We start from the raw sequence: 22489 nt of genomic DNA, 5'->3' as shown, positions 1-22489 counted from the left end.
AGCTGATGTTAAAGAATCATTGCTTCAACACTGGAGATCTTTGCTTCTTCCAATACACTGGTATTAGTTCGCCAATGGGACACTGCCCTACCAACCTCAGTCTGCCCTTAGACTGCCCCCTTCTCACCCTTACCTGCCTGCCTACTTACTTACAACATGCCCAGGGTATAGCCCTGGCTGTCAGCTTCCTCCTTAGTTTCAAGTGTTGCCTTTGTAAGACTCAGTAGAGAGGAAGATGGGGGAGGAAAACTAAAATTACTTGACTCTGCCCACTATTGACTGTGGCTCTATCAATTGTTGGTCTCCCTGGTTTCCACCCTTCCAGGACAATTGGACACAACTACCGCTTCTCCTTCAACAATTCAGCACAGCTCCCCCCCCAAAAAAAAATGGCCACCTCCCCAAAATAGGGTGATAAAATGGGGTGGGCCATTCGTATTCTGCTCTAGTTTGCAGTGGAAATGTTTCTAAATGTCTGGTTTTAAAGATATATATTTGGCTATACTTAAGAAGTGTAATTCAACACCAACAACAGGCTACAGAGAGAATGTTTAAAAATGCATTTTGATTTTCTTTTCTTTAGAACTGATGTTTTTTTCCCCTTTTCCCAAACATTAATTTTAATCAAATGTTAAAGCACAGGGTGAGCGAAGTTTGCATTGCTAAATGCTGAAGAATATTCAAAGCAAAGCTCTCCCAAATTAGAGTGTCACGTTGAACTTTGCCACTTATAAATATCTTTCTACCAGGAAGCATTAGACAAAAAGAGAGCCAGACATTTACTGCATGCCTGAATTTCTTTGATAATCCAAGTTTAGCTGAAATGAAAAAGGGAAAGCTAAGAAAGAAAGTTAAATAAATTCTTCAAAAGATAACAATCAGCACCCTATCTTCACTGTAATAAATGAGTTCCTCAATAACTAGTTTTGCTGAACTTCCCAGAATCTCAAAGAAAGAACAGACGATATAGCCATCCACAGAAGATAACGGGTGTGTGTTTTAAAATAATATGATCCAAGAGGGGAAAGAGTAAAGGGAAGAAAATGTTTTTAGGCACAACTACTTGAAGGCATTTTGATACTCTCAGTTGCTCCTCTATATGGTGTGAGAGTAGGGAAGGGAAAATCTGCCAATTTCAGGTTCTTTCAGTTCCTCATTTTATTCAGTCTTATGTTCAGTGCTTTATACCTTCCACATCAGTTTGAGATTATTTTTTTTAAGTCCTTAAAAGTGGAAAGGGGTCAAACCATCGCAAGAATTTTTTTTGAAATTTTGGAGGTTGGATAGTTACAATGGAATGGTCTCGGTGATGGGGCGCACATTTTTATTCTTATTTATTTATGACTGTTACTTTGCCAAAAACAAACAAACAAACAAACAAAGAAAAAACCCCAAGCTTTTAAAATCTTTCAAAACATAAAATCAACAATAAACCAAAAACAGATTAAAGGGTACATCCACATTCTACACATCTGGGTAGGCATGTCTAAACTAAAATGTTTTTAAAGGTAAAGGTAAAGGGACCCCTGACCATTAGGTCCAGTCGTGACCGACTCTGGGGTTGCGGCGCTCATCTCACTTTACTGGCCAAGGGAGCCGGTGTACAGCTTCCAGGTCATGTGGCCAGCATGACTAAGCCGCTTCTGGCAAACCAGAGCAGCGCATGGAAATGTCGTTTACCTTCCCACCAGAGCGGTACCTATTTATCTACTTGCACTTTGATGTGCTTTTGAACTGCTAGGTTGGCAGGAGCAGGGACCGAGCAATGGGAGCTCACTCCGTCGTGGGGATTCGAACCACCGACCTTCTGATCAGCAAGTCCTAGGCTCTGTGGTTTAACCCACAGAGCCACCCACGTCCCTAAAATGGTTTTAGTAGGTGCCAAAAAGAGAATAGTGAAGGCACCTGCCTCACATCAATAGGCAGGGAATTCCAGAGTGTAAGTGATCGAAGTAGTCGAGAGCGCATGCACTGGGTAAGGCGATCTTGCAGGTAAACTATGGAATCTGTGGCACCAGTTGCAGAATGGGACTTTTTAGAGACAGCACCTGTGTGCTGAGCAGCCAGTAACTGCATGTGTATTCAGGACTTAAAAGTAAATAAATAAACAGCATAGGTGGCACAGCTGACACGAGTCTTTCAAAGCTTATGCTAATTTCTTTCATTTCAGTTTGTTCTTCACATTTGCACAGCAATGCTAATTAAAATTATTGCCAAATAAATTACAGGACTTCTGCTCTCTCTCCTGGAACAAGCCAGTCATTCAAAATCCATTAGGCCTGGCACACAAACTATATAGCAGAATAAAGTTTGCTAATATATGCTTGGCACATGGAATATTTGCACCTGTGAGCCTGCTACGGCAGGGAGGTGGTAAGGAAGGGGGGTGAAATCATGTTATTCACATGTAACTCATTAATTGATGTCACTGGGCCTTAAAGAGCTGCTTCTCTGCACAAAGGCAGATGGCTCCGTTTGGGCATTGCTAATGAGAAACCAAAATGGCAATTAAGTTTCCCCTCCTCTGTCTTTGGTTTGGGACTAGCAACAGGTAGCAATTAAAGCTCAAAATTTAAAGTAAAAAAGATCACACACAGAGGGATAAATAAAGAAGAAGCAAATGTTGGAATAACCTCTTAATCAATGTTGTAAGAGGGAGGAATAAGCAACTGGTAGTAGGGTCAGCTCAGAAGTCTGTGCTGAATCTTCATCCCTGCGCCAACTCTTCCTGAATTTCATTCTCTGATACCTTCTCCTCATCCTCTCTCTGCTGCCACTGATCACTGATCACCCTTCCTTCCTTCCTTCCTTCCTTCCTTCCTTCCTTCCTTCCCACCAAACGTACTCTTACTTTTGTTGCCATTGCATCGGCAGCTAGCTCTTTTTGTCCTCTCACTTTGCCTTGTTCTGAGAAAGGGCCCAAAAGGTGTGTGTGTCTGTTGGGGTTCTTCCTTAGAGCAAAGCATTGAAAGTGCTTTGCATTTTTACCTAAGTTCAAGCAGCGCTATTAGGCCTTGCAGCAAGGCAGCAGAGGGGCAGGTAGTCTCCCAGCCACCTCAACCTAAATACATCACACTATATGGAAGGACCTCCCTCTCTGATCCTTTCCCAGAGAAAGGTGGGGTGGAAAGGGGTTGACCTGCAGAAGCCTTGCATGTGCAGTAGGAATGCTGCCACCCTTGTGAGGCCAACACTAAGGCAAGAGAGAAGGAGTCCATGGAGACACCAAATTGCTCCCTCCACCAGAGGCTGCTGGATTAGGCAGGTCCATCAACGTTGTTTTCACTGTGGCCAATCAGATGCCCACGGGAAACCCGAAGGAAGACCCAAGCAAAAGAGCACCCTCCCCTCCAGTGGAGACAGAAAGCCACTTCTGACCTAGAAGGAGGTGGGGTTGCGGGCTTCACCCTCCCACCATGTGCGCGGGTGCTGGCTCTCAGCCTCCGCGCGATTGAGGGAATCCCGATTGCATCATCCCCGGGCCAGTCAATTGGCTGGCCTGGGGGGGCGTGGCCTGCTCCATTTAACGCAGGGGTGGCCTGGGATCTCCCTATTTGCCGCTTCCAGCTGCTCCAGTTTGTCAGAGATCTTATCTCCGCGTTGCCTGTGGCCCTCTCCAAAGCTTATGGAGGTGAGGGCCTAAGGCACGCCCCTGAGCAGTGACCCTGGGGGAGTTCCTAGTTGATGTGCATCAGCATGACTCCCCCTACTGGTGGTTAACCCTTCCCGGACTTCAAGTGAACAGGCTGAAGCCGGATAGTTGGTTAGGACCGAGGCCTAAGCCAATACTGCTCATCACCTGTAACCAATAAAGTTGTGGCCATATTTAGCCCATTAACCTTAAATATCTGTGTCATGTGTCTTTATTTCCACTGGGGGGAGGTGGGAACTCACCACGCAACAGAGATACCATGCATACTGCCACTTGAGGCAGCTGCCTCAACCTGCCTCGAGATTGGGCTGGCCCTGACTGGTAGCCCCTGACTCTTACACAGCCCCTGTCCTGCTTTCATTGCTCTGCAGTTTTTTTCTCTGGCCCCACCAGGCATGTGGCCCTCAGAAGATTTCCCAGGAAGCAACATGGCCCTCTGGCTGGAAAAGGTTCCTCATGCTTGTGTTACAGTCTCACTTTCCTCGCAAGATGTGAGCAAAAAGTCTCATGAGATGCCACCAGATCCTTGCAAAACTTTGGCCAAACTGCACGGTCACTTTGGGGTGTGCGGGGGTTTGTTTTTGGCCCAGTTCTCACCCTGGGCCAGCAGGGGGATACTGTAGATAGTTATGCAAATAAGGGATCGAAAGTGACGTTCAGTGATTGAATATTTTAGAAAGTTGTTACAGTAACGTTGTACTGGAGCTCTATATAAGCAGACTGACTGAACCCTTCAGTTCAGTTCTGTCCTGGCCTGTGAATAAACAAGAGGTGTTTATTCTGTGTCGTCTGATATGTTCACCCACAGCTTAACAGTTTTCCACCATCCAAGTGGCTTGCTCAGCATACCGTGGTGGGCTAGCCCCGTTCCTGGGTCTCTGCAGCTAGCTGTGCTCACTCCTTGCAATCGATTAAAATGTCCAAGAAGGCTTCTTTTCTTTGAATGCAAAAACCGATTCAACGGAACGACAGCAAAACAAAATGCAGCGAAAATGAGCCCGGCACACAGGAGGTTGGAACTGTAAGTAAACTGAATTAGGCTAATTATAAAATTAATCAAACAAATGGCACTTGGGTCCTAACGCATGCCAATCCAGTAGGGCATCTCAAAGTGCCAGCAAAACCTAGAAACATGAAAGAAAAATAAAAGGGGGGAGGAGCCCTGCACAGGTTGGAAAGCAAAGAGAGAGTGATGCTGATCAGCTGCTGCTGTGCAAAACCACAGCAGGAATTGACTGTAGGAAAATTTTATTTCCTCCATAGGGTTATTAAACATTTCATTAGCTCATTAGTTTGACGATATATGTCTGCCAGGTGCAAATACTGGCTAGCTTATTATTACCGGAAGGCCTCCTTGAGCATATTAGCTGAAGCTTGCTTTAATAGTTCGGCAGCATTTCATATCGGTGCACAAACAAGAGAGACCTTAACAGATGTGACATTTTCCGCTCCTTCCATAGCCTCGATGCCTTAAAATGGTCGTCCTTTTACAATGTTGTTTATGCATATGTTGGCATCTACAAAATATCCAGGTGCCAAACACCTGTGCTGCCATAAATCAGAGCTATATGCGCCACTTGGCAGTACAACTACAGAGCTAATATCTGATGCTATCGTCTTGATTAACGCCATGGTTTGTATGCATCAGGTCTACCAGGTTCAGTCTCTGGCTCTCTCCAGGTAAATGATCTCTGGAATGTGTCCTTAAACTCCCATAATGCCTCTTGCTTGTTGCGATGGAGGATCGAGGGGGTTGCATGAGTGTGTGCGGAAACTAGCCTACTGTACAAAGGTAATCTACATTTGTTTTAGCACTCCCATCAGCACCAGTTGGCATACTCAGTGGTAATTGATGATGAGAGTTGTTGTACAACAACACCAGGAGAGTGAAAGGATCCCCACCCTTGTTTTAAACAAACACTTGTTTTTTGCTTTTATGGCAACATTATTTTTTAAAATGATGTTTATTGTTGTAATAATCTTATTTAAGCTGCTTTGTGAGGTCCACCTAAAAAGAGGTACAGTGGTACCTCGTGTTACATACGCTTCAGGTTACATACGCTTCAGGTTACAGACTCCGCTAACCCAGAAATAGTGCTTCAGGTTAAGAACTTTGCTTCAGGATAAGAACAGAAATCAGGCTCCAGTGACGCGGCGGCAGCAGGAGGCCCCATTAGCTAAAGTGGTGCTTCAGGTTAAGAACAGTTTCAGGTTAAGTACGGACCTCCGGAACGAATTAAGTACTTAACCCGAGGTACCACTGTATATATATAAATAAATATCCCAAAGAAGTAGGGCGAGCAGGGCTGAATACATCTCATCCACTGGATTCCAAGATTTATTGCCGGCATTAGTTAGGGAAAAGACAACATTGGCGGTCCCCTTGATGTGCAGGATTTTCAGACCTTCGGTCTGTTGTCAGAAGTGGATTATTTATTGATGGGCAGCAGGTGTTTGAAGTGTGTGTGGGGGAAACATGGTGTGGGTTTCAACTGTTGTGTAATTCTTATCTGTCAGGGATTAAGAAAACCTGGAAGACTGAGCAGCTGGGAGTAATCCGATTCTGGACACTTCAAACGATCTCCATTGTGCAGTACATAAACTGCAAGAAAACATTGTCTGATGGCACCTTTCATTTCTTTGAGATATTCACCTCTTCGGGTAGCTATGACATTTCATAAGATCCACTTGTAACTTCCATTTTGAGTCCTGCTGTTTGGTTTGGCTAACAATTGATCACTCCACAGATCTATTAGCCAGTGACAAGACAAACAGACTACAGCAAACATGGTCTTGGCAGACAGAACTATCAAAAGCTGCCATGAGCATGGGAATTTAGGGCATCTACAGTGAGGGGGGAAAGTATTTGACCCCCTGCTAAATTTTCCTCGAAATCAGCCTCGAAACCTTACTGACTTGGAGAGGATCTGCAAAGAGGAGTGGGACGAAAAACATCCTGAGATGTGTGCAAACCTGGTGGCCACCTACAAGAAACGTCTGACCTCTGTCAACAAGCGTTTTGCTACCAAGTACTAAGTCATCTTTTTGCAAAGGGATCAAATACTTATTTCACCCATTATAATGCACATCAATCTCTGACTTTTGTCTTCTGGATTTCTGGGGGTTTTCCTGTTGTTATTCTGTCTTTCACAGCTACAACAAACCTACCATTAAAATTATGGACTGGTCATTTCTTCGCCAGAGGGCAAATGGGCAAATTTAGCAGGGGATCAAATACTCCCCCCCCCACTGTATCCTAATGCCTAGGTCAATGTATTTCTTGTCCATGTTGATGTTGCATGTTTTCAATCATATGTCCATATTATTATTATATTGATGTATCAAGGCAAAATGGGCGTTTCTGTAAATATTTCCTTTTAAATGCACATTTTCCTGCATGCGTTTTCCTCCTAATACTGAATGAAGAACTGCATTGCAAAATCTGGACAAGTGTGCATTCTGAACGATAACTGCATTCTGATCCACATGTTAGTCCAGGCAGTTGGAATTTGGCCAGTTTGCCAATGCCACTCATTAGAAAGAAGACACGATACTGTGTGTGATGTAATATTTACATGCTAAAACCTATAGCGTGTAAATTAAAGACATACTTTTGTTTTGTGCTGTAAGCCTCCACACTTAGCTCCATCTCTGCACTGCACAACCACAGGGTGAAATAAGACATGCATATTTGCACTGCAGGTATAGGTCCAGGTCACTAGAGGCCTCAGTGGCCCAGAGTGCCCATCACCAACTTTGGTCCTACCTGGAATTTGAAACTGGGACCTTCTGCAAGCAAATCAGAGGTTCTACCATGGGGTGAAGGGCCTTCATTCTGTCGTGGGCACTCTATTTTTTTCCAGAGATCACTTACCTGTTTGAGATAAAAGGGGTGTATAAGGGACTTTCGGTTCTATTGCACTCATTGGTGGAGGTAGCAAGGGGTTGGCGAAGCTGCGCAGTGGATGTGTAGGCCGGACACATGCTGTGGGAATTGTCCTGCTTGGGGCATCTTCGCTGCTGGAGTGTTCAGGCTGCGTCTGCGGTAACATGGATGTCTGCTGCGGGGCTGGTCCTTCAGTCACTGCTGCAAGAGGGAAGATGGAAGAAGATGTAACCAACTTGAACACCAACCTGAATCATAAGGTCATTCATAAGTAATAAGTATAAATATTGTTTATCCAGCACCACCACCACAACTCTTTACTGGGTCTGTTCCTGTTCCTATATTTAAAAGGAGCTGGGCATTCTTTCTTAGGACCGAAAGCCTTGGCATCATCATGGGTGGGGATGTGTAGCAGTTGGCTAGATATCTGAGCTTGTAGGTACACCTTGCACTCCCTGCTTGAGCCATACCAGTAGAGATTGGAGAAGGTTTTCCTCCACGTTGCAGAATCAGTCCTTAGCCGCCTTAGCACTTAATAGGAAGACTATTAGGAAGACCATAAAGTGAGTGGCATCCGGTACCTTAACCACAAGCAAGAAAAATGTATTTGGAAATATGACAGGGGTGGAGGCGAAACCTATTATCTGGCCTTTGGTGAAAGGCAGGTCCCACCACCACATCAACAGATTTCAGCCTGGAACAAATGAGTCTTTAAAGTACATGTAAGGGGCCTTTCATGGTTCCATAGGATTGGAGTTCCCTAACCATGGGGCCACCGCAAAGAAGATCCTATCCCTTTTGCCTGCCAACCCTAATTGGCCATGCTTGTAGGCCTTCAAGGAGGGTCTGTGGAAGTTGAGAAGAACATAAGAAGATCCCTGCTGGATCTTCAAATCAAAGGCCCATCTGGTCTGGAATCCTGTTCTCACAGTGGCCAACAAGATGCCTCTGGACTTGAGTGCAAGTGTGCTCCCCCATCAGCAATTGCAAGCAACTGACATTCAGAGAAATACAGCCTGAGACAATAGATGTGGAACATAGCCATTATGGTTAGTAACTACTGGTAGCTTTATCTTCCATGTCTAGCTTGGTGGCCATCACCACATCTAGTGGGATCAGACTCCATAGTTTAACGATGCACTGTGAGAAGTACTTCATTTTGTCGGTCTTAAATCTACCAACATTCAGCTTCATGGAATGTCCATAAATCCTAGTATTATAAGAAAGGGAGATAAAGTCCCCCCCCCATCTTAATAAATAAGCAGGATCATAGAACTTAATGAAAGCTTCTGAGAACGGAGCCAGCTAATGAAGTCATTTCATATTGTGGCTACCTCTTTAAGAATATCTATTTGCCTAGCTCATATTGTCCAGGTACAATACAAATCAACAGCTTATAAGTACAAATACAGAAAATGAGATTCTGCACATGCACAGGTAAATCTTATGCACTTGATTCTAATTTAGTGCCAGACACCAATTAATGCTCAAGTAGAGGAAAGTAGTTAAGCCCAGTGATGCTCTTGAGCCTTTGGGAAGCAGGAAGAGTTGACGTTTTCAGCAAATCAAATATAGTGCATCTAACATTAAGTTGTGAGCTTTTGGGGGGCAGGTCTGAAAGTTTTCTAAAAATACAGTTGGTGATCTGTTTCTGAATCGAACTCAATACAGTGGACGCTCGGGTTGCGAACATGATCTGAGTGGGGTGCATGTTCGCAACCTGCAGCGTTTGCAACCCACAGTGGTGCGTCTGTGCACGCATGGATGCGATTTGGTGCTTCTGTGCATGTGCAAAGCACAATTTAGTGCTTCTGCACCTGTGTGACCCCCGAAACCTGGAAGTAATCCATTCCGGTGGGTCCGTAACCCAAAAAAACGCAACCTGAAGCATCTGTAACCCGAGGTATGACTGTATTCCCATTGCTAGCATCAACATGTATCTATCTACTTACTCCTGTTACAGTGCACTGCTGAATTTGCACAGAGCCCAGTAATTGGCTGTCTATGCATGAATTTTCAAGGGAGGGGGACACACACACGCACACCTGGGGACTGTACTTCTTAACTTTTCTACTGTGATTTCAGGATTTGGAAAAATCAACAAAAGACTTAAGTAAAGCAGCCGAGTAAGGAAGACAGTGACACAAATTGCTGCATACAGGATCCTTTGTGTAGAAGCCTATGGCATTATGATATCTACACCTTCTGACAAAGACTGTAGACAAAGGGGTTGCTTAATTAATTTCTATTTAAACCAAATGCCATATCCTTCCTTGAGACAGCTGCAATATTGCCAGAGCTGTTGCTTTATGCTTTATTATCCTGTATTGAGAGTGAATTTTTCTCTGATTTGAATATGCCACTTCAAACCTTCGCATTTAAATTGGGCTCTCCCATTGTCTGGAGTATTGCTTATAGATGAGGAAAAAGAAAAGAATAGATGAGAAAAGAAAAGACAAGAAAAGAAAAGAAAAACAGCCTGTGTGCTTTCAGCCTTTAATAGTAGCATGAATACCAAAATAGAGATATGAACCCAACTCACCCCTCTATCCTGGACACAAAGTCAATGGGGTGACTATTTCACATGCGATGCTATTGCTGGCGATGCCACTAGGGCTGCACAGGATCAGTCTCAGCTGAGTAGGGACTATTTCCTCTCCCAATGCAAACCCCTTATTCAAATGTGAATTTTGCCCCAGCTTTTAGTGGAACTTCACTTTGAATCCAAATACAAAACCATTTTCTTCTTACCCCCCCCAAAAAAAACCTTAGCAGCTGAGAGACCATGGTGCTTGGAGATAAGAGTGTGTACTGTACATGCATGCATGAGAAGTTTGGTGCCCCCTTTCTCAGTTAAAAGAGTCCTGGTAATTAGGACCATGAAGATCCTTGCTTGACAGCTTGGAGTGTTGTTTCTAGTCAGCGAGAGAGTATTGGGATACACTGAACACTGATACGATCCAGGGCTGTCACAAGCATTCAGGACTCATGTAATGTGTGCAGAGGATGGCGACCAAGATGATCAAGCATCTGGAAACCAAGCCTTATGAGGAACAGTTAATAATAATAATAATAATAATAATAATAATAAAAATTTTATTTATACCCTGCCCTCCCCAGCCAAGATGGGGCTCAGAGCGGCTAACACCAGCTATAAAAACAATTGATTAAAATACAACTTAAAAACAAGATTAAAATACAACATTAAAATGCAACCTCATTTCAGTAGAAACTCAAATCAAAAACTTTGAGGGAGTTAGGTATGTTTAGCGTAGGAAAGACAAGACTTTGAGGAGATATGATAGCCAACTTCAAATATCTAAAGGACTGTCACATGGAAGAAGGAACAAACTTGTTTTCTCCAGCTCTGGAGGGTAGGATTCAACCCAATGGCTTCAAGTTACAAGGAAGGAGATTCTGATTGGACATTGGAAAGAGCTTTCTGACAGTAAGAGCTGTTCGGCAGTGGAATGGACTCCCTCAGAAGGCAGTGATCTCTCCTTCCTTGGAGATTTTTTAAGCAGAGGTTGGATGGCCATCTGTCATGGTTGCTTTAGTTGAGATTCCTGCATTGCAGGTGATTAGACTATATGCCCCTTGGGATCCCTTCCAACATTACAATTCTCTGATTCTATCTCTCACAGGCATGCAACAGACACCCCTGGAATGAAGCCATAATGTAAAAGTTGGAGGCAGGAGTGAAAACGAAAGATAATCCAACAGGAAAAGGTTGTTGTACACAACATAATTTCCCTCCCTCTTCTCTAGCCACTTTGTACGCGGGCTAGTAATTACAGGCTGATTATTACAGCTCAGGGCATCCTAATGAATGGGGCCCAAACTGCTCTGCCAACATGAGGCAGCCATAACTTCAGAGGGCCACCTGGAGAGGAACGAGAGTTCAACTCAATTTTCATGTCCATTTGTTGCTTGGTTACAAGTCTGGCAAGGATGTTAAATTATTGCTCCCATGTGTTTATTCACATCAACGAGTGTTTCATTTCCCCAAAGAGCATAAAGTTAAACGCAGAGGGCCTGCACCTGAAGTACCAGCACTGTGGGAAGTTGAGGGCCTGATAATGAGTAATCACATCAAATTGGTAAAAAAACACCCACTACGAGGGCTATTAATAAATGCCACACCTTTTATTACAGACAACACAAAGACACAAAACAGAATGTCATAAAAATGTCACAGTATTAACAAAATAAGTCAGAAATGGGCTAACTGCTTTTGGCCCATTTCATAAAAAAATTAAGATAAAATCGGAATGAATGAAGGAAACACTAAAACAATGGGGTTTGAGAAGGTGGCCTATGCCTCTAGATCTTGACATGCACCTGAAAATATATCTCCAGTTGTGTGTCAGGTATTTGACCTCTCTGTGAAACCTGTACTTTCATCAATCTAGCTACTCCTAACATCTCCCTCCATGTGCATCAGGGATGGAGAACCTGCAGCTCTCCAGATGTTCTCTCAGCATCCCCGATCATGGTCCATACTGGCTGGGGCTGATGGGAGCTGGAGTCCAACAACATCTGGAATGCCATAAGTTCCCCAATCCCTGATATATGTAATACTAGAGGCATCCGCTTGAGCAGGCATGGCCAAACTTGGGCCTCCAGCTGTTTTGGGACTACAACTACCACTATCCCTAGCTAACAGGAGCAGTAGTCAGGGATGATAAGAATTGTAGTCCCAAAACAGCTGGAGGCCCAAGTTTGGACATGCCTGTGCTAGAGAGAAGACCCCAATTTTGGCAGAGGAGGTGTAGACTTCACAGAGGCTTTACGTATCTTGAACATTTCTGCATCACGGGAGGCTGAACCTTTCACATATGAGGAAGGATGGCAGAGAGGCACCGATCCATACTAGAGAAGCCACATGTTTCATATACATCTTGGCAATGGGGCTTGGCAGTTGTAGTTCCCATAAAACATCCCTGGAGTAGCAAAGGCCTTTGTGAATCTCGCACTTCTCTTGGTTTGAACCGGGTCTTCTCCACCATCCCATTATTACCTCTAATAAATGGAACATGATTCCCCTCAGAAGATGGGAGGAAGTTTCCATTTGGACCAGGGCCATGACACCATGGAAAGCTTTGTTAACCACTTCCCTATGTCCTATTTCTCCAACTGAATTCTCCCCTCCCCGAATTGTTACTGGCTATAGAGGGGGAGGTCAGGTGCAATATGGATATTTGCCCCTCCCTACGCCCCGCTGTGGGGACGCGGGTGGCGCTGTGGGTTAAACCACAGAGCCTAGGATTTGCTGATCAGAAGATAGGTAGTTCGAATCCCTGCGACAGGGTGAGCTCCCATTGCTTTGTCCCTGCTCCTGCCAACCTAGCAGTTCGAAAGCACGTCAAAGTGCAAGTAGATAAATAGGAACCACTCCGGTGGGAAGGTAAACGGTGTTTCCGTGTGCTGCTCTGGTTCGCCAGAAGTGGCTTAGTCATGCTGGCCACATGACCTGGAAGCTGTACACCGGCTCCCTCGGCCAATAAAGCGAGATGAGCGCCACAACCCCAGAGTCGGCCACGACTGGACCTAATGGTCAGGGGTCCCTTTACCTTTACGCCCCACTGTAGATAACAGCAACTTGAAGAAAGCAATTTAAGCTTTGGGAATGGAGTGGAATAAAGGGATAACAACCTTTGTCCTTCAGTACCATATTCTCAGCCCAAACTGGACCTCCATCTTGGCTATTTTTAATGAAAGAAAAAGACATTGTGATGTGCAATCATGAATTTCCCACCTAAGGTCTAGTTTGGCCATAAATGGCAAAAGATTATTATTACTATACTGTTGGAGGCCAAACCTGTGTGTGTTAGTGCTTCGTTACAGAAAGATGTGATTGTCAGGATGTTGAATTCCAAACCAGATCCCTCATTCTGTGCTTGCATGCTCTGATCACAGGGGCCTGGGCTGCACAAAGCCCTGCAAATGAAAGGCATGTCTTAATCTAAAACACAGTGGTTTAATCCACTGCAGGTACAAAAGCCTCTTAATATCTATGCCGGTGGGAACACCTAGGGCTTAGCAGTCAGTCATGCAACATTCATCAAGAGCCCCCAAGACCCAAGGATTTCAGTGTTTTTTGCTGGAGGTAATAGCCTCTCTGCTTATCTACATGATGAGAGCAGACTGTTGCACTCTAGTGCCATTGCTTGCAAAAGCTGATGCGGCCCGGAAGGGCCAGCAGCAGAAAACTAAAAAAGAGCATAGCTAGGTGAGCTCTCCAGGCACATTATAATGAAGAATGCCTTGGGGTGTGCATATATTTCTCTATAGGCACCAAATGAGATACTAACTAAGTAGGAAATGCTGGACTGAAATGCATCATTACGATGCTTTCCCAGAATCAGATTATCCAATTCCTGGGAAATACCGGGGAGAATTTTGTCATAATGAACTGCAGACACTGGAGACTAGCTGAAAGCTACAAGGGAAAGCAGAGGTCAGTGCCATTTGCAAAAAGCTTTCCTGTGTATAGTTAAGTTCCCCCAGTTTCTCCTAATGACTAGAGAACAAGTGAGTTTGTGCTCATTTCCTTCTGCTGCTTCTCTTGGTCACTGCAGTCCTTCAGCAATAAACAATTGGTATTGATGTTGCCAGAGCTCATAATTATCTCGTTCAAAATACAAATTTGCTTAGCTTGTAAGGCTGAAATGCAATACAGATTAGCTTGGGATGTAAAAAAGGGTTCTGCGTGTGCACACACACAGAGAGTGCATTTTCAATTTATGTCTTCTTTTTTTGTTTGTCAGAGTGTCAGACAAATATAAGCAAATGAACACAAATGCGTATTTTTCAAGGTTTTGTGTAAATCTAAAAAAAGTCCAGAAAACCCATGGATCTTGGGATACAGAAGGCGTACAACCCCTGAGCTTATCTGACCATGATGAATCAAGGGTCTGGAAACCAGGCCTTATGAGGAACGGTTGAAGAAGCTGGGTATGTTTAGTCTGAGAAGAAGAAGGAGGAGGAGGAGGAGGAGGAGTTTGGATTTGATATCCTGCTTTATCACTACCCGAAGGAGTCTCAAAGTGGCTAACATTCTCCTTTCCCTTCCTCCCCCACAACAAACACTCTGTGAGGTGCGTGGGGCTGAGAGACTTCAAAGAAGTGTGACTAGCCCAAGGTCACCCAACAGCTGCATGTGGAGGAGCGGAGACGCAAACCCGGTTCCCCAGAGTCTACTGCTCTTAACCACAACACCACACTGGCTCTCCCAGGAGACTGAGAGGAGATACGATAATCATCTTCAAATACCTAGGTCGACTATATATTTTGTCCAGCTGTCTCCCCATCTTGGGTTGCCATGAAATACCTAACTGGAGCTCCACCAAGACTGCAGCTATTGAACCTAACCATTCTTTGCATCCATTCTGGTACTGCTTTGTCCCCATTTGCTGAAACATTTCCCAAATGTCATATTATTCAAGCTTTGGATGTCTTCACCCATATGCACCTAGTCGCTCTGCATTATAGGTGCTGAGAGTTGTTTGGAGAGCCCCTGTTTCCCTCACAGAGTCACAGTTCCCAGTATGCCCTGGAAAGAGGGATTGATGACTCTGAGAACTGTAGCTCTGTGAGGAGAATAGATGGTCTCCTAACAACTCTTGCCACCTTTAATAAACTGCAGTTCCTAGGGTTCTCTGGGAGAAGCCATGGCTGGTGTACTTGTGGTTTAAACATGTGGTGTGGGTGTGGCCCTAGTCCAGGATTCCAACCAACATGCCATGCAGGCTGTTAAAAGTTACACCATGTTAAAACCAGACAGCTCCATGGGAACTAGATTCATAACAGAAGGTGGTGGATGGTTGTGCATAGGCAAGAATAAACAGAGATGTCTTACTAAGCTCCACTGACTCCCTCTGCCCCGTTTGGGAGCTGCTATCCTTTGGTGATATTTAACGCTCCTTGGGCTGATACCAAGAGCTTCATTACACAGGTTGGCAATCAGCCTGATGGACCGTTCGACATGCACTGTCATTCTTGGAAGCCTTTCTAAAGCCACAGGAGCTAAAAAGTCAAAATGAAAGTTGACATTGGAAGGAAACCCAAGTGTCATACGCTGACACACACGCACAGAAACGTCTGGATTTGCCATATGAAGGCTTGATGAAGTAAGACTCCTCCACCCACCCTAGCTGCTACGGAAGAGAGTAGTGGGCTTGTTCTATCAGGATTTAGGGGAAGCTGGCCTGACTTGCAAATCTTTACAATGGGCTCATCTAGGAAAATGCTGGTGGATCTGAGAATTTGAGAGAGGTGCAGAATATGGAATGCAAACAAGGAAGTAGAAAGAGTAACGAGATATACTAGGAAACAGGGTCCAGTTTAGGGGCAGCTGACAGGAAACTGCCTGGGGGGGCCAGGTGGGAGGGCCTTTGTCATGGCAAGGGATGGGGCACTGGTTAAAGGTGCCTAGTCAACTATTCATTCAGCATTTGAAATGTATAGTGCAAATAGTTCATCTTGGAAAGCTGTAACCACTGATGTGTGTAGGCAACCTTGCATTAATTAAAACAAACAAAACAAATGAAAAAAGCAGAAACTTACAACACTGGTGCCCATTCAAAAGGCAGTCACTGTGATTGGATCCATGTGTGTAGATTTCTCATCTTATATGACAAGGGATAAACCACACATGCAAACTGTACAGTGCAACTGTGAAATGCAAAGTTGCACAATTGCAAGAAAAGGGTGTTTAGAAGTTGAACAAATAAAGGGAGCAGTGCTGAGGGGAGCTTGCATGGGATGTAATTTGGCCTGGCACCATCCTTGCCAAGACGTCTCTGGAAGCTGGTCTGGATGAACTAGGTTAAGCTTGTGAGGTGTGAGCCAGAAGGGTCTCTTGCAGAAATCTCACTTCAGCCACATGTTCATTAAGGCAGCAACCCTTTCCACACTTACTGGGGATTAAGTCTCATTTGACCCAATAGGGTTTACTTTTGAGTAGACATGCCTAGATTTCCCTTGCATATGGCCCTAGGCAAGCTGCTGATTCTTAGACTCAAACTCCCCCCACTCTGCCATATGGGATAATAATACCAATTTCCCCCTTACAACAGAGTTATTACTGAGTTAATGTATGTGCATTAAGCACTAAAACACACACACAGAAGCAGACACTATATAAATACTGTTATTATCACAAAAGCCTGTAAGCCAAACTGGCTAGAAGTTGTTAAAAATTTGCCTTTTGCCTTAAATACTCTTTGCTCTTCATTGCACAAACTCTCTCTGCATGGCTACAATATTACAAAGTGGTTAAAAGACACGGCCGTGGACAAGCAGATGAAATGAAATTAATACAGTAATGAGATATAAAGTGCCATTAGATCCATTAGTCACATTGCTCAGCTATATAAAGGATGTAGCTCTATCTGAAGATAGAGAAACGATAATAAAGCTTTTGGCGGCGGCACAAACAACCCTCTGTGCAAACTACAAAAAAAACACAAACCACAAATTACATAAAAGGCCTAACATAAGAAGAGTGGATTGTAAGGGTCTGGGATACAGCCTACATGTGCCCTGGCTCCCATCCCACAACACTCAAGCACTCTTAAAAGAGTGACAGATCTTCAGTCAGGTAAGTAATGGTACATGCTCAGCACCAGACACAGGGCTCAGAAATCACGTTTCAGGAGTTCAGGAGTGGGGCAAAAAGTTCAGAATTGGACAAGAGCAACAAAGACATCCCAACAAGTTCTCGCACCCCACCTGCCAGGCAAGCCTTTAAAGATTAGGTGCAGTGTGCTCATGTGTGAGACTAACTATCTTTGCAGGAATGGTGAGATAGCAAACGCGGGTTTTGTCAGTGTGGGTGGGTGGGTCTGTTCCAATCTGATAAGGTGGTGCCTGGCTCCCCCTGGCTGTTCAAAACACTCCCCGCCCTCCATTGAGGCACAGTGGTACCTCTGGTTATGAACTTAATTCGTTCCGGAGGTCCGTTCTTAACCTGAAACTGTTCTTAACCTGAGGTACCACTTTAGCTAATGGGGCCTTCTTCTTCTGCTGCTGCTGCGCTGCTGCTGCTCAATTTCTGTTCTCATCCTGGGGCAAAGTTCTCAACCTGAGGTACTACTTCCGCGTTAGCGGAGTCTGTAACCCGAAGTGTTTGCAACAAGAGGTGTTTGTAACCCAAGATACCACTGTACTCTGCTCTGCATGAAGTTCAGCGGGTTGGGGGAGAGAGAGCTGACAACCCTGCTCCCCTTCTGCACATTTCTACCCCAAATCACAGCTTGTTATGTGTTTCTGATTGCATGTAGCAAGGACACATTCACTAGTGGCCCATTGAGGCATTTCCTTTTGAGACCATGTAGTCCACCCCATGCTTGCTGTGGTGGATGCCCTAGCACCAAGGTCATACCACTGATTTCATGGACCCTGATCTGGACAAGATGCTCATTATGCCTGGAACAGTTTTCCATGGGCCTGGACCAGCTTCAGTACTCTAATTCAATGCTATCATACACAGGGTGCAATAAAGTACTTATTGTTTGAGGTTGGGACATTAATGGGGGGACCTGTCGCCCTCCAGAAGGTGTTGGGCTCCCACCAGAATGGTCAATGGTCAAGGAAGATAGGAGTTGTAGTCCAGCAATTTCTGGAGGAGGGTATAGGAAGAAAAACAAATCCAGGGTCGGTAGCCTAGAATATGCAGCTTAGATGTCTCTGTCACACACACACACACAAACACACACACACACACACACACACACACACACACAGAAACAGCGCCATGGGTTGAAATCACTCTGACAAGATATGCACCTTTATTTTCTGGCAGAAGGAAAAAGAAGAAAGAAGCCAGTGCAAACTCATTATTCTGGTCAATTGCTACCACCCGCTTTGACAGCAGACAAAATGGCAGACAGGTTTATCATCCAATGGAGGCAGGCATGACTGAAGTCTGCCTTTCCCCTTCATTTTCTTCAGTTTCTCTTTCAGCAGATGGCTGAGGGAGAATATTCGCCTTTTCTTCTTTTTTTGCTAAAGCTGATTTTTTTTAGCATTGGCTTCTTTCTAGTTCATTAGAAATGGGTTTCAAGAACAGAAAAGAGGGATTCAATCACGGCCCATTTGGCAGGATGAATGGCTGCACCGTCCATAGTGGCATTGCATATGATGAATTTGAAGGGTGCCTCTCTCCAATCAATAGTATGTGCAGTCATGTAATAATGTAGGGACTGTGACTCTGAAATGAGTTACTGCAGTGCACAGTTTGTACTTGTCTACATTTGAGCATGGATCTCATGGCTCAAGTTAAATACTCCTGGTGCACATAAGCGACATCTCACTATATCTCATTTATGAACCCATGAAGTTATCCTACACTGGGTAAAACCACGGGAACACTCAGCTCAGTACTGCTTTGAGAACCCTAGTCCCCTCAAAGAGCTACAATTCCCAACACCCTTAACAAACTACTAGTCCCAGGATTTGCTGGAGGAAGCCATGGCTGTGTAAGAGTGGTTGAGATGTATGGTGTTGAGGTAACCAACTGTCAGGGACTGGCTAGACGAGGAGGAACGGTAGGAGGTTACAGATGAAGAACTTCCCAAGGCAGCATCAGAGTGGGAAGGCGAATGGTGGTGGAATACAGAAGACATGTCAGAGGAAGAAGGGGGCAGATGAGCTGGCAGCTGAGCAAGCAATTGTGAGAGTGAGGCAGCTGAGGAGGTGGCTCAGATCCTCAGTTCTGGCAACTGCTTCATCAGGCTAGTTCTGCCCATGGTGTTCTCTGTTGGGCTTTGCCTTTCTGAATGAAAAATCAGCCTTACTGCTCCTCTCTGAGTTTCTGTGCTGAACTGCAGCTGAACCAGTCCTGACACCTACATTTGCAACCAGCTCCTGCCAGCACAGCAAATGGTCATGGGAGTTGTAGTCAGCCAACACCTGGAAGGCATTATGTTTGCTATCCCTGGTTTAAAGTAACTATATCCTTTATTTACAGAACAATCCTTTGGGTGAGATAGCTGAAGTTCCCCATTTTGCTGCTATCGGCAAGAGATGGCCATGGAAAGTTCAGGTGTCACATTCAAATTCTGTGTGGGCCCTTCCGAAACGTACAGTGGTACCTCAGGTTACAGACACTTCAGGTTACAGACTCCACTAACCCAGAAATAGTACCTCTGGTTAAGAACTTTGCTTCAGGATGAGAACAGAAATTGTGTGGTGGCAGCGTGGCGGCAGCGGGAGGCCCCATTAGCTAAAGTGGTACCTCAGGTTAAGAACCGTTTCAGGTTAAGAATGGACCTCCAGAACGAATTAAGTTCTTAACCTGAGGTACTACTGTAGAGCTAACCAGGCATGAGGATAGTGCAAAGAAAAGCAACCACTTGGCTGGTGTCTCATGTCAGTGGTAATGTGTACAGAGTGTCATGTTTTCATCTGGTTGCCTATGAATGCCTCTTGCTTTGACAGCCAGAGGAGTGCGGATACTAGGCATACCAGCGGCAACAATGGGAAAAAGAATGCAATCTTGAGAGTAGTCACTCTCTCTTTCAGCTTTAGTTCCCGGTCTGCTAAATGGGAGGGGGTGGGTGGCCTTCCTTGGGTAGTTGTGAAGGCAAAACAAGGTAAAGATCACAATCAATCAGGGATGAATAAGGATACTTCAGTTGCACGGTTCCTACCCCAGCAGGCAGAAGCTTTGCTAGAGACAGGATAATAGGAGAACCCTCGGTGCTTTGAGAAAACTCACTCCCCATCAGCTTTTGCTGCCGAGCCCCCATTGTTTGAGCCAGCAGGAGGATGACTGAGGTGTCAGACTAAACTCCTGTGCAAGCAAGGTAAAGGAAAAAGGCAGAAGGGGAGCAAGGCAAAGGGAAAGGTGGCAAATGCAGGTCAGGACAGAATGAAAACATGACATCTATAGGGGTCAGCAGCAGTGGTTGGCAAGGTGACACTGCTTCCCTAACTTCCCATCAGCATCATTGCTTTGGTGTACCAGGAGGGTAGGGGGCGAGTCAGCAATGAGGTTGTTGTGGTGCGAACACACCAACAGGACCTCTAGGTCCAAGCGTAAATGGGGGGAAATAAGCTTTTAGATGGTGGTGCTCGGGATGTGGGTGGCGCTGTGGTCTAAACCACAGAGCCTAGGACTTGCTGATCAGAAGGTCGGTGGTTCGAATCCCCACAACGGGGTGAGTTCCCATTGCTCAGTCCCTGCTCCTGCCAACCTAGCAGTTCAAAAGCACGTCAAAGTGCAAGTAGATAAATAGGTACCGCTGCAGCGGGAAGGTAAACGGTGTTTCCGTGCGCTGCTCTGGTTCGCCAGAAGTGGCTTAGTCATGCCGGCCACATGACCCGGGAGCTGTATGCCGACTCCCTCGGCCAATAAAGCGAAATGAGCGCCGCAACCCCAGAGTCATGACTGGACCTAATGGTCAGGGGTCCCTTTACCTTTACATAAGCTTTCAGATGTGCTTTCATGAAACAATAAATTGAATTATTCCATTACTTCCACCTGTCAACCCAATTTATCTGGCTCTAGGGGTCATTTCGCTTTAAAAATGCATTGTTACTGGTGGGATAACACTTGTAGCATCCATTTTGTGTCTTACGTATTTCAGTGTCCTGAAGCTGAGGGGGGAAAAGAGAAAACACTTTACTTACTTCTTCCCGTTCCAAATGTCCGGTCAACCGAGAGCGTTGGGAATGGCACAGGTCGGAGTGTGAACTGAGGGTGTGGGTATCCACAGGTGGGGGATGGCAGGATTCCTGGGTACTGAGCACTTTCTAGCGTTGGCACTGGGATGGCACTCACCACAGCTGGAAACAAAAAAAAGGGAGAGAATAGTCTTAGTGCTGTGGATTCCCATAGAAGACTCACGAGGGGATGTTTGGGCCTAGAATTAATTCAAAGAAATGGGGTGTTGATTATTATTATCATGGCTGTCTGGGCGAGGGAGATGCTTCTGAGAGGTGGGAGACATGATATTTGGCAGACTCCATTTTGATATTGGAGCCTCATTGCTGGCTAGGAGAAAATAAAAGCAAAACTGCTCAATCATGTCAAAATCAGCTGCTCAAAGGAAAGAAGGCACATGATGAATTAAATTACAAATCAAGTTGATGCTATTCATAATAAAAACTGATCAATTAGCGCTTATTTAAAGTTCAGCACAACCTCCAAATTAAGAGCGAGGCATGATTTAATGGCAGTGAGTAATTGGAAGATGCCCACTGCTGTCAAATCCATGCGAGCTGCAGGAAGGTAGAATTAAAATGTGAAATTAATTTTGTTTTAAAGAAGAAAAAGAATTTATCATAGTTCATTTCTTTTTTTTCCTGATTTGCCTATAGTGGTCTGAAAAATTAGAGAATAACATATTTAATGCACACCATAGAGAGCAGATGGGGAAGAAGGGCTGGGGAGAGTGGAATCCATCTTGATCATTCTGTTTCTTGAATAAGCATGAGGGTAAAGGAGTTTATTTTGAATACATCACTCGAGGATCTCAAGGTCAGAATCATAAATCTACTGCAATCATTACTATAGCTAAATTTTACAGTCACAATGATCAGCGCCAATTCAAACTGGTAATTTGTTTCTCTAAATTCTTTCCCCCCCCAGGTGACTGTAATAATAAAAACAAAAATATCATTAAAGTATGCAATAATACATCTCTGATGGCAAGCGGAATAGGCTCACAAGACTGCAGAGATTGTGAGGGTTATCAATGTGTTCCTTTGTATTTCTACACAGTTACCACATTTCTCAAATGAGTCCTTCTCTAGGCACCTCCAAACTTTTATTAAAAATCAATTTACAAAAGATACAAAAGCATCTAAGTAAAATATAACAGCAACATAGTAAGGGCAAAATAAACACCACAACGAGGAGGCCTTACCCAATGGTAAAACTGTTGGGTAAGAAGAGCTGGAGCTGATATGGTTGACATTCTGGCCCCAGGTTCATAGCAGCC

General features: G+C 44.7%; 1 protein-coding gene across 4 annotated transcripts in view; it reads right to left on the bottom strand.

The window, feature by feature from the left end:
* DCC (DCC netrin 1 receptor) overlaps positions 1-22489 on the bottom strand; it is a 921347-nt gene that overhangs the window by 9440 nt on the left and 889418 nt on the right. For all 4 annotated transcript variants that reach the window (XM_053408811.1, XM_053408815.1, XM_053408813.1 and 1 more), the window contains 2 exons: positions 21177-21332; positions 7527-7739 (listed from right to left, as the gene is read on the bottom strand). In XM_053408811.1, the coding sequence (XP_053264786.1) occupies positions 7527-7739; positions 21177-21332 (369 nt within the window). The remainder of the gene's footprint in view (positions 1-7526; positions 7740-21176; positions 21333-22489) is intronic.

The sequence above is a fragment of the Podarcis raffonei genome, chromosome 11 (genome assembly GCF_027172205.1).
Source record: "Podarcis raffonei isolate rPodRaf1 chromosome 11, rPodRaf1.pri, whole genome shotgun sequence".
Classification (NCBI taxonomy): Eukaryota; Metazoa; Chordata; class Lepidosauria; order Squamata; family Lacertidae; genus Podarcis; species Podarcis raffonei.
Note: the sequence above shows the minus strand (reverse complement) of the source record. Positions and strands in the feature narration are given on the sequence as shown.